Below are 12,629 nucleotides of genomic sequence, written 5' to 3' on the forward strand. Positions count from 1 at the left end.
AAAAAATAAAACCTTTTACTAAATCTGCACAGTGTAAACAAAGGCCATAGACTGTTGACAGATGCCAGGTTGCTCTATATGTCCCCATGTACAGTTATTAATTTTTCACATGCATATTTCTGACAATGTCACAACATAATCCTCTCTTATATTTTTAGTTGTACAATAAATAAAAAGTAGCGGTTTAATTGTTAAAATCCCACTGTTCGTTTTTTAAGATGTGATAGGGCCTAAGTTTTCAACCTGTGGTAAGTGAACCCCAGGTGGTACATGACATGTTTCTTGGGGTTACTCTCACTGTCCTCATGCCTTTCTTTTATTAGGTGCAGCCTAGTTAATGATCATAGTCTTGGGGGTACTTTGATGTAATTTATTTGAGTTGGGGTGGGGGTTCTTGGTTTAGAAACATTGGTTTAGATCATAGACTAAGCTGTTCCAATCAAAAGCAAATGCTTTATTGGTTCTCAATAACTCCCCCACAACCACCTATAGCCTGGTCTTCTCTCTTCTATAGTTTTTGAATGTCTCCTGTTTTACGCTCTAATTTTTAGTCTTTCCAACATTCATTTCTTTATTTCCTCTTTCTTGCTCTTCCCTTTCTCTCCCCCCTCTCTCACACATGCACTTTGTGCAGAGTTGGGGTCCAAAGTTCAGTAACTTGTGAAGCGCAGGGATAAATATGAACCTTGGAGGATTTACACTGCTCTGATGTAAACAGAGAGTGACAAGGGTCCCTTATCTGCTATGTCTCAGTGAAGACAGTCCGGGGGGTGACCACTTGCAGGTTGTGGCCGCAGAGCAAGTATTTTTGGGGGGAGGAGGAGACAGAAGGTGGGTAGAGCATGGGCTCCCGCCTGCTGATCCCTATTGCAACCGCAGGATGGTGAGATGTTAGCAGGTAACATTGAGGATGGCGTCTCAGCTTACTTACTTGCAGCAGGAGCTACTAAAGGCATTGCTGGAGTCAGGTGTTACTAAAGAGACGATTACGAAAGCTTTAAACGATGCAAGCAGTTATCAATATCCCAGGGATCCCCTGGATGAGATTAGTAGTTTGGAAGATGGGGAGCACTGTGTACAGCTTCCCAACGGGCTAGAGGAGCCTCACATGTCAGAAGACGACAGTTCCGAGGATGGGGGGGATTTCACGCCACCAGTTATTAAGGATTTAGAGAGACTGAGCCCAGAGGAGGCTGCTCACCAGAAGGCCGTGGTGGAACGACTGCTCCAGTAAGATCTTTGTACACTGTACTATCCATTATACACTGTCCTTCACTTCATTCCCGATTCTCCATACTTTTCTTCACAGATTCTCCTTTCCTATTCCATCCACCTTCTTTAGCTTCTTTTTTCTCCTTTATCTATTACGTATATAATACATGTTGTTACAGATGTAAACTGTTAGAATTATAACCCCGTGAACGTAGTGTCTTGCATTCAGAATATGGTTTATCTTCAATAAGTACACAGGAACACAGGGAAACACAATCTAACGCAAGGCACGCAGACTGTCACCCGATTTTTTGCTTCGTTTCAGAAGACATTTATAAACCCCATTCTCGCTTGGTCCTGACCCTTAATCTTCCGCGTTCAGTTTGTAAATCCTGTTATTTTCCCAGGAAGAATCATAGGGAACGTAGCTCTATCCATAAGGAATAGTTTTTCCCTGTTAAAATGGAAATTATCTTCTAATGCTCCAGCCTCCCAACCTCACTTTTTAGTAGACCACCAGGGTTCCAGATATTTATATTCTGTAAAGTCCTCTGAGTTGCGTCTTTTGCTCCACTTTCTTGATAAAATATTGTGTCCCTTTTGGTGATGCTGATCTTTCTTACCCCCTAGTTGACGTCCTACTCCCTCTGCTTTTGGTGCTCTGGGTGCTGCTCTGAATCTCCTCAGGGTACTGTGGGTTCTTCTAATCAATGGGGCTCAGGGGGCCTGAGCTGGTTACTAATTATCTAGGCCCTCCATAATTCGTATACTTATAAACCAAATGGCTTCTGCCTTTTGTGATGATTAACTCTGATGATTAACCAGTCTAATGCTACTTTGTACTGAGATTACAGCGATAGTGCTGCTACAGACGGCACAACAATAATGTTCTGCTTGACTGCCTGTATCGGGCAAACCATTCAGCTGGGCAGATACAGCTGACTAATTTCCTTTCCTAATTTGATTTCTGAAGGCTACAGGTTACATCTACTGTTAATGGCAAACCTTTCTTGAACCTTGAGTTGAGAAATCCCCTATTGCCAGGAGCAGTAAGGACTCACTAAATCCTAGGGTGCCCAATCAATCTTACCTCTGACCATGTCCACTTTGTAATTCCAAATTCAGTCCAGTTCTAGAATTTCATCTGCTCTCTGGTTATTTTAGCAGCAAGGTATTGTGATTCAGCCCCATGCAACCTACAGAATGAACTGAGAGACAGTGTCTGCCTGTTTTGGGTCTACGGAGATAGAAATCTTTTCATATGAACTTTCCATTTAAATTGGTTAAGGTGCTATAAATTATCAACTAGACTCTTGTTTCCTCTGAGTTGATAACTAACTAACTGGGTTACTTATTGTTCACGGAACAAAAGAGGTGAAAACGCCCTTAGAAATTACCTTTAAGGATAGAATATGGGGCTGAGGGGCATCACCCGTACCCAGAGAGAAATTTGTATATTTCTATAAGTTAGGACGTATCTCTCACCCACCCCATCCAAGACACTATAAATGTTGTGCGGCACAAGATGGCTATTCCTGAAGATCACGAGGTAGATAATCATTACTGTAAAGGGACTGAAAATTAGACATTTTTTTCTCACGATGGTTTATAATTCAGACTATCTATAAATAAGACCGAAGGTTAACTATGTCATTAATCTTATTCAATGCAGGACATACATATGCTTGTTTTGCAAAGGACCCTATGGAACACAGTTGGCCCCTTGGCATAAGTGCAGCTCCATGTCCCAGTACATAGCAGTTATTGTTTACCTTCAGGTTGGACTTTGTGCTTTGATAAGCTGGTATCAGTAGCTAAGAGTAGCACCATTTGGCGCTGGGGGAGGGTTTAGCTTTGTGTGAACAGGTGTACATGGACACACTCAGCACAATGTAGCTTGCAAAATGTAAAAATTACTGGTAATATCAACCAGGCTACACAGCTAAATGTGATGCATAAATTAGATGGTAAAACCAATAAGCATGCCAAAGTGCATTAATCTGTGCCATACGTTTTTTTTAAGAGTACCAACACACATAGATTTTTTTCCGCAGCAAATCCACATGAGAGCCAAAAAGGGTGAAATCCACTGTGAACATTCGTTGCAAACGGAGCATGATGCGGATTGGAAAATCTGCAGCATGCTCCGATTTCCGCGCGGAAAATATTCTGCAGCAGTTGTTCAAATCTCATCCACATGACTGATACTGTAACCTGCTGCAGATTTTTCGTGCGTATTTTTCCGGAAACAATAGATGTAATCTTTATTTTTATTCTACTAAGAAAAAGCATTTGCAATTTACTTAGTTATTGTGCTAACTTAAATGTAATATTCCATTCACTTGTGCATGGTGTAAGGCTGTGAGACGCAAGAAGGCCTTCTGCCTGTACAAATGATTCTTTCTTCCATATGTCTCTTTAAATTAGGGGAGTAAATGTGGACACTTTCAATGCTGCAAATTAGTATTCTAGTCTGAAGAGTGTTAGATGCATAAAACGATGTACAAATATAAAAGTACGTATACCCATATAATTATTCACATGTCAAACCTTAAGTCACTGTCTGAATATTACAATTTTTATCTGTATTTGTGTCTGAATTTATCTATGTATTGTTTTTGTATTGATTTTTTCAGTTGTGTTCTTGTTTTACCTATATTTTCTTCAAAATTGCAGCCACTAATACAAATAAATTCCATTTATATATACTAATCACAATAAGAAGCTACATGATTTTCAGACTCAATCCACTTATATAGTGAAAACAAGGGCCCACTACAGACACCATTAAAACTAGATTTTATTAAATGCATACATGACAATACAGCCAAGGGTATACGAACATTGCATCCATATTTAAAGAGGCTCTGTCACCAGTTTATCAATTCCCTATGGCCCCATGCCCACGAATGTGCTTTTGCGGCCGCAATTCCCCCGAAAATCCATAGGAAATAATGCACGTAGGAAAAAATGCACGCGGCCATGCGCACGGCCCCCGATTTGCGGGCGGCTCGCGGGTGTCACCCTGTTGCCGGACGACCCGAAAATCACGGCCGTGCACATGGTCGTGTGCATGAGGCCTATCTCCTAACTAATCTAATAGGCGCTTTGCTGCTGATAACTACAATGTGATTTGTTTAAAAACGTTTATTATTTTAAACGTTATGAGCATTTTTCTAATGTGGCTCTAATAGCCAAATTGGAGGGGACTCTTTCTTTTCACTCTGGGCAATGTAATATTTTCTGTATGACGCTGTCCAATCAGCATACAGCTTCTCCCCCTTCCCTGCCCAGCAACACAGTGTGATCATATAGTATACAGCTTCCATTCCCAACTGTGTATTCAACTGGTAATATCTCTGGTGTTGTAGCTAGTATCACCTCTTTCATATGCCACCAGAACTGCTGTTCTAGGTGGTCCACAGCCAGAGATATGGCTGTTTTAAGTGATCTCCCTTCCCTCCAGCCTCCGTCTCTCACACTGTGTGAAGCAGATTCATGCTGATAGGACAGCGTCAGAAGCTGTGAGGTAGCTCCACCTCCAGAGAATCACTGGTGTTGGCACCCACCGGTCTAATAAAGGTTCATTTACCTCTTTAGAAAAAAGCTCATAACTTTTCAAATAATAAACTTTTTGGGACACAATTGTCAATAGCATTATCAGTGTGACAGCGCCTATTAGATTAGCTAGGAGATTGGGCATTACTAAACTAGTGACAGAGCCTCTCGAAGGCTTCGTTCACATCTGTGTTGGGGTCTTTCCGTCAGAACGGGACCCGTTCAGTTTGTGTCTGTTCAGGGTCCCGTTCTGACGGAAACGCAGATGTGAACGAAGCCTAAGACCTTCCAAATAGGGTCTTTTGAAGAAAGGGCTAACTGTAACAATTATTATTCTAGTTATTCCACTGGAACTAAAGGCCCATTTACACAGGCCGATAATCGGCCGAACAAGTGTTTGTAAGAGCCCTCGTTCCCCATCATTAGTCCTTGTAAACATGGCAGCGATCAGCCGTTTGTCGGCTGGTCGCATCTTTTATTTAGCCAGTAAACAGGGGATGTGGTGCCAACAATATAGAATTGATCGTACAGACAACTTCCTCGCATCCCACATAGAAATCAAATCACACAATTTTTCGTCACAATTAAGGTAAACCGTTATGAGGATATCTGAACTCATTTTACTGTAAAAACATGAACAAATGAGACATCTAGTGCGCTGTCGCACAAAAAAAGAAAAAGTGTCTCTAATGCGTATCAAATAAGCAATGTCGTTTAGTAGCTGTTTGACTCAAGAAGCAATAAGGCTGTATTCACATGTGGAGGTCAAAACCTGTTTTGTATTGATTTTGCTAAAATGGTCGCGATAGAGAAATGCCAGCCATATCATTGTAGCATAAGTTATATACTTATGGTAACAGATTAATATAGTAATTCAAGGTGTTGTCTCATCACAGATAATTCTTTAATCTGAGAGCTGTAGGTTCTACTCCTAAAGATTCAGACAAATGTAATAAATGCACAGCTCTAGTCCACCAATAGTAGTATAAAGAAGACGTCAGCATTTCCATCTATCATATTTTATTTTTGGTGCCCTATACGACACCAATGGGAAACGATTTGGCTTACAAGGGTTGTCCGGGCACTGGATAGGTCATCAGAAGGGTTGTAGCTAGGGGGGGTAGGGCAGGCTGGGCATGTAACCAAGGTGTAACTCTGCTGTAGGGAAGGGGGGGGCGCCGCAGAGCAGCCGTATCAAAACAGCTGATCGCTACTGACAGACTCCCTGTATGCCGGACGGTTGCAGCAGCGATCAGCGTTAGGAGGAGGCAGGAGGTCTTGCGGAGGCGTTCTGACTGGGGTCAGTGCCGACCTGGGAGTGGACCAGTCTAGTGACCTGACCTCACGTCAGTGACATGAGGTGAGGTGACTGGACTGTTCCACTCCCGGGCCGGCACCGACCCCAGTCAGAACGCTGCCGAAAGACCTCCCACCTCCTCCTAACGGTGAGTCACGTCAGGCAGAGCGGAGAGTGGTAGCGGTGGCACACAGTGTGGCACTAAGTACAAGGGGGAGGGGGGGGGTTCAGTGGCACTAAGTAATAGGGGGAGGGGGGTTGTGTGGCACTATGTACAAGGGGGAGGGGGTTGTGTGGAACTAAGTACTAGGGGGGGCAGTGTGGCACTAAGTACGAGGGGGCAATGTGGCACTAAGTAAAGGGGGGCAGTGTGGAATTAAGTACAGGGGGGCAGTGTGGCACTAAGTACAAGAGAGGGCTGGGTGTGGCGCAATCTACAAGGGGGCTGTGTGTGGCGCTATCTACAGGCGGCTGTGTGTTGTGCTATCCACAAGGGGGCTGTGTGGTGCTTCTTTAATTTATTTTCTTGATTGGTAGAGAATGCAAACATGTCGAGGGGGAAAGAGATGTTGGGAAAGAAGTTGGGGGGGCACCAATCTGAATCTAGCTACGCCTCTGGGTCATCAGTATAATTTGAATGCTTTAGCATACCAAGACGTTTTGGACAATTGCATGCTTCCAACTTTGTGGGAACAGTTTGGGGAAGACCCTTTTCCAGTGGCGTAATTACCACCGTAGCAGCCACCGCGGCACCATGTACAAGAGAGGGGTGTGGGGCTGTATGGCACTATCTACAAGGGGGAGGTGTGGGGCTGTATGGCACTATCAAAAGGGGGTCTGTATGGCAGAATTTACCGGGGGTGCTCTATGCCACAATCTACAGGGGTGCACTATCTACAAGGGGAAGCTGTTTGTGGCACGCAGGGGAGGGGGGAGGCCAGACAAAAGTTTGCTATGGGGCCTGAACCTCTGCACGGATGAATCATCTAATTGGAAGAATGGAGCGTAGTGATCCGATCTGTACTGCAAGTGAAATTGGACGTCACATCCCAAGCCTAGGGCGGCAACCAGTGTTGACACAAACCATCAGAAGGCGTTTGCACAACATTGGGCTACGAGCCAGACGTCCAGCTACAGGTGTTCCATTGATCACAAGTGACCACTCTCAAAGGCTATCATGGTGCACAGCGAGATGGCAATGGAGGCTGGAACGGAGGTCTATCCTTTTCAGTGATGAGTCCCGCTTTTGTCTCGGACACAATGATAGCCGGAGATTGGTCTGGAGACCACGTGGGCAACGCCATGAAAAGGGAACGTCACATCGGTCCTACTCCTGGGACTATGGTATAGGGTGGTATAATGTACGGTAACCGTACCCCTCTAGTTTTCATTTTGGGTACACTAACAGCTCGGCGTTACATTGATTTGGTCGTGGAACCAGTGGTATGGCCTTATCTCCAAAGTGTCCCAAAAGCAGTTTTTCAACAGGACAACTCCAGGGCACATGTTGAGCATGCTCCTATGGGCAGCCTGCTCAGCCTAAACATGCTACCATGGCCTGCAGCGTCTCCAGCCTGGTCTCCCACCGAGAAAATCTGGGACGTCATTAGTCGGCAATTGCAAAGGGAGCGGCCAGCAGCCAATCTTAATGATTTGCGTGCCCAAGTGCATTCAGCGTGGCATAACATTCCTCAGACAACTATTAATAACCTCATTGATAGCATGCCAAAGCGTGTAATTCTGCACGTGGCGCTCATACTCTATACTGAATTTAATAAATTCATATTTAGAATTTTTGTTTACATTTTTTTTATAATTTGCACATCATTAACACGTCTATTGTATGCATCTAAGTTATTTACGCTATTTGCCGATGAGTTTGCCAATTTGTCGAGGATTGACCAACCATGTTGATATGATGATCTCTCCTTGATGTATCGTAAATTGATGCTAGTTCGAATAGATATTACACCGTTAGCAAATTTTTTATTGCTTCGTATGCCTTGGTTCAGTGGCGTAACTACCGCTATAGCAGCCGTAGCGGCTGCTACGGGGCCCGCCGTATGAGGAGACCCGTGCCAACCCGCCGGCACGGCCCACCCCCCCCCCCCCCCCCATGGCCGGAGGCTCCGCTAGCAGCGGCTATGGCTAGCAGATGCTACGGCGCGACTCCACTGAAGGGGTTGTTCCTACAAAAGACATGTATCCCCTATCCACTGGATAGGGGATACATGTGTAATCGCTGGGACGCCCAGCGATAAGGAGAACAGGGGAACACCGAAAGTCCCCCGAAGTTCTCCATGGCAAACCTCGGACTTCCGGGGTCTGTCTGCAGCTCCATAGAAATGACTTGCGCACCGGTCACGCTTGTGCGCAAGCGTGACCAGCGCTCCTTTAATTTTTATTGAAGTCTGAGGTTTGTCATGGAGAACTTCGGGGGACTTTCAGTCAGCCGTTCTCCTTATCGCTGCCAGTGATCGCACATGTATCCCCTATCCTGTGGATAGGGGATACATTTCTTTTGCAGGACTAACTATAGACTGTTTTTTTTTTTGGGGGGGGCTATATGGCGTTATCTACAGGGTCTGTATGGTGTTATCTACAGGGGGGTCTGTACGGCGTTATCTACAGGGGGGGTCTGTATGGCGCTATCTACAGGGGGGGTCTGTATGGCGCTATCTACAGGGGGGATTTGGGGCTGTAAGACGTTATCTACTGGGGGACTGTATGGTGTTATCTACAGGGGGGCTGTATGGCGCCATCTACAGGGGGCCGCTGTGTGGTCGAAGCTATAGGGAGGCACTATCTACAAGGGGGTGGGGGGTTGTGTGATACCCAGCGGAGGAGGGGGCCCCAGTCAAAAGTTTGTTATGGGGCCCAGTCTTTCCTAGTTACGCCCCTGCCTTGGTTGCTATCATTTTGATTGGTCACCGGGACGCATGCATGATTCTAGCCATGTTATTTTGAATGCAGTGAGGAGTGTGATGTAGATGGCTGTTTGGGCGTGCGCAATTGCAACTAGAGAACGCCAAGGCAGCATGGACAGATGGATTCTCAAGCTCAGTCGTTTGAAATCACTTTCTATTGGTGAATATCACTGTTATTTACTATTAGTTCAACATATGAAATACACATGTAGACAGAGATTTTTTTTTATACGATGCATTTGATTGGTGCACAATCTGTACAGTGTGTGTGAGTGTGTGTGTGTGTGTGTGTGTGTGTGTGTGTCAGTTTGGTATATATTGCCTGAAAAAGGCTTGTTAAGCCGAAACGTTGCCTATAGGTGTTGAATGGAGCACTGAAAATAAAAGCTGATACTTAAACATTCTGGCTTTTTTAAATTTTTTATGCTATTATTGGATTCTAACATGTTGTAAGAGGGGTCCCGAGTGTGGCCTACACCCTATATGATGTCCATATGGACAGCGGTTATCTCATCATGATACTGTGCGAATAGGATGGATTTTTGTATATGCAGTACATTTTATCGGTTCAAAAAGACCAGTTGAATCTATTACCGTGGAATATTGATACATAGAAAGGCAAAAACAACCCTTCTAGGTAGTAACCCTCTATTATACCTTAGTGAGAAAAATAAATCTTTCCCACCTCCAAGTATGATCTTCCCATCTTTGTAATGTATTTCACATAAGGTAATATTCTTTATTTCAAGTATGGCACCCAGGCCCTTTAAAATCTTTCAACAAATTAACCATTACAACATGCTGGGGCAAAGAGTGCCATATTCTCACTGCTCTTACAGTAAGGCTGGATTCACACGAGCATGTTCGGTCCGTAAAGGACGGAACGTATTTCGGACTCTTAGAATCATAGTTCTGAACGACGCTAGGAGTCCCTGCCTCTCATGTTTTCAGTACGGGACAGTAGTTCCACGGAGAGGCAGGGACTCCTAGCGTCATACATACAGTGAAGGAAATAAGTATTTGATCCCTTGCTGATTTTGTAAGTTTGCCCACTGTCAAAGACATGAACAGTCTAGAATTTTTAGGCTAGGTTAATTTTACCAGTGAGAGATAGATTATATATAAAAAAAAAAAAACAGAAACTCACAGTCAAAATTATATTACACGCTCCAAATCAACTTGGTGCCTGCATTAAAGACAGCTGTCTTACATGGTCACCTGTATAAAAGACTCCTGTCCACAGACTCAATTAATCAGTCTGACTCTAACCTCTACAACATGGGCAAGACCAAAGAGCTTTCTAAGGATGTCAGGGACAAGATCATAGACCTGCACAAGGCTGGAATGGGCTATAAAACCATAAGTAAGACGCTGGGTGAGAAGGAGACAACTGTTGGTGCAATAGTAAGAAAATGGAAGACATACAAAATGACTGTCAATCGACATCAATCTGGGTCTCCATGCAAAATCTCACCTCGTAGGGTATCCTTGATCCTGAGGAAGGTGAGAGCTCAGCCGAAAACTACACGGGGGGAACTTGTTAATGATCTCAAGGCAGCTGGGACCATAGTCACCAAGAAAACCATTGGTAACACTTTACGCCGTAATGGATTAAAATCCTGCAGTGCCCGCAAGGTCCCCCTGCTCAAGAAGGCACATGTACAGGCCCATCTGAAGTTTGCAAATGAACATCTGGATGATTGTGAGAGTGATTGGGAGAAGGTGCTGTGGTCAGATGAGACTAAAATTTAGCTCTTTGGCATTAACTCAACTCGCCGTGTTTGGAGTAAGAGAAATGCTGCCTATGACCCAAAGAACACCGTCCCCACTGTCAAGCATGGAGGTGGAAACATTATGTTTTGGGGGTGTTTCTCTGCTAAGGGCACAGTACTACTTCACCGCATCAATGGGAGAATGGATGGAGCCATGTACCGTCAAATCCTGAGTGACAACCTCCTTCCCTCCACCAGGACATTAAAAATGGCTCGTGGCTGGGTCTTCCAGCACAACAATGATCCGAAACATACAGCCAAGGCAACAAAGGAGTGGCTCAAAAAGAAGCACATTAAGGTCATGGAGTGGCCTAGCCAGTCTCCAGACCTTAATCCCATCGAAAACTTATGGAGGGAGCTGAAGATCCGAGTTGCCAAGTGACAGCCTCGAAATCTTAATGATTTACAGATGATCTGCAAAGAGGAGTGGGCCAAAATTCCATCTAACATGTGTGCAAACCTCATCATCAACTACAAAAAACATCTGACTGCTATGCTTGCCAACAAGGGTTTTGCCACCAAGTATTAAGTCTTGTTTGCCAAAGGGATCAAATACTTATTTCTCTGTGCATAATGCAAATAAAGATATATAATTGTGACTATGTGATTTTCTGTTGTTTTTTTTATATAATCTATCTCTCACTGGTAAAATTAACCTAGCCTAAAAATTCTAGACTCTTCAGGTCTTTGAAAGTGGGCAAACTTACAAAATCAGCAAGGGATCAAATACTTATTTCCTTCACTGTAACTATGATGCTAGGAGCCCGGCTCCCCGCAGTGTTCGGTCCAGGACTTGCGGCCGAAATACGTTCCGTACTTTACGGACCGAACATGCTCGTGTGAATCCAGCCTAAGCCTCATCTATGATTATGGCAAATCATTCTTCCTCTAGAAATTATTGGATACTTAACAGATGACTAAAGGCCCTTTAACAGGTCAATGATCATGCGAATGAGCATAAACATATACCTCGGGCAGCAGCTTCTTTCCCGTGGGAACAAAGGATTGTGCATGTTCAATTCCAACATGCCCAATCCATCTCCTCCCCCCAACATCTGCCATTGGGGAGAGTTGGGTGGTTCATATACACATTAGGTCATTGGCCATATCCCGCAGCAATCTGGCAGTTTTTTTGTAATGTGTATGGAGGGTGTTTTTCTTTTTTCCCTCCAACTTTTCTTGCTTACCCTTGATAATAGATTTTGTTTTTCTTTATTTTCATTTGGGGACGTACAGTCAGTGGTGTGCCCTCATAATGGCATATTGCCTGGATACGGAGGTAGATGCACAGATTGCTGCATTACTAAATTGTGAGTTAAATAAAAATATAGAGGACTCAAGGAGAGACATATATGGCCTCTTTAAAAATCATCGTAAATTAATATTAAGTCATCTGAGACGTAAATGGGATATTCAGAGCTTAGAAGCCTATAAAACATCAAATATAACACCAAGAGGTTTACGCAGACGCACAACTCCAGCGTCACATTTCAAAAGAGAATTATTTCTGGAGAAATGGGATGAGGAATGCTTAAGGCATTCAAAAAATTTGATGGATTTATTAATAGAGGAGGAGAAAATTATGTTGGGCTCGCTCACTATCGAAATTGAAGAGAGCGTGAAAAAATTAGATGCCTTTTGTAATGACCCAGATTTCCAAAAATTAAATGATAGCCTTAAAAAAGAGGTGGAAAGGGAACTTCGGGAAATATCTACCCGAAAGAGAAAAAAATTCCAAAGGGATACCTTTGATTTTGAACAAAAACAAATCTTCTCCTTCTCAATGAATAAGGAAGGACAAAATAGACGTAGACCTCGGATAAGAAGGAATACGTTTATGTCAACAGATGGAGAAACAACTAG

The 12,629-nt window shown here is 43.8% G+C and overlaps 1 protein-coding gene and 1 long non-coding RNA gene across 4 annotated transcripts in view; one reads left to right on the plus strand and one right to left on the minus strand.

The window, feature by feature from the left end:
- Positions 1–2,439, minus strand: LOC142656556 (uncharacterized). Its single transcript, XR_012849715.1, has 2 exons — positions 2,303–2,439; positions 1–1,361 (listed from the first exon to the last, which is right to left on the minus strand). It is a non-coding gene; the product is annotated as an uncharacterized LOC142656556 (long non-coding RNA).
- The window catches only part of HNF1A (HNF1 homeobox A), a 27,607-nt gene continuing 15,692 nt past the window's right edge, over positions 715–12,629 (plus strand). For all 3 annotated transcript variants that reach the window (XM_075831435.1, XM_075831448.1, XM_075831442.1), the window contains exon 1: positions 715–1,230. In XM_075831435.1, the coding sequence (XP_075687550.1) occupies positions 911–1,230 (320 nt within the window). In that variant the 5' untranslated portion in view covers positions 715–910. The remainder of the gene's footprint in view (positions 1,231–12,629) is intronic.

Source organism: Rhinoderma darwinii, chromosome 1 (genome assembly GCF_050947455.1).
Source record: "Rhinoderma darwinii isolate aRhiDar2 chromosome 1, aRhiDar2.hap1, whole genome shotgun sequence".
Classification (NCBI taxonomy): Eukaryota; Metazoa; Chordata; class Amphibia; order Anura; family Rhinodermatidae; genus Rhinoderma; species Rhinoderma darwinii.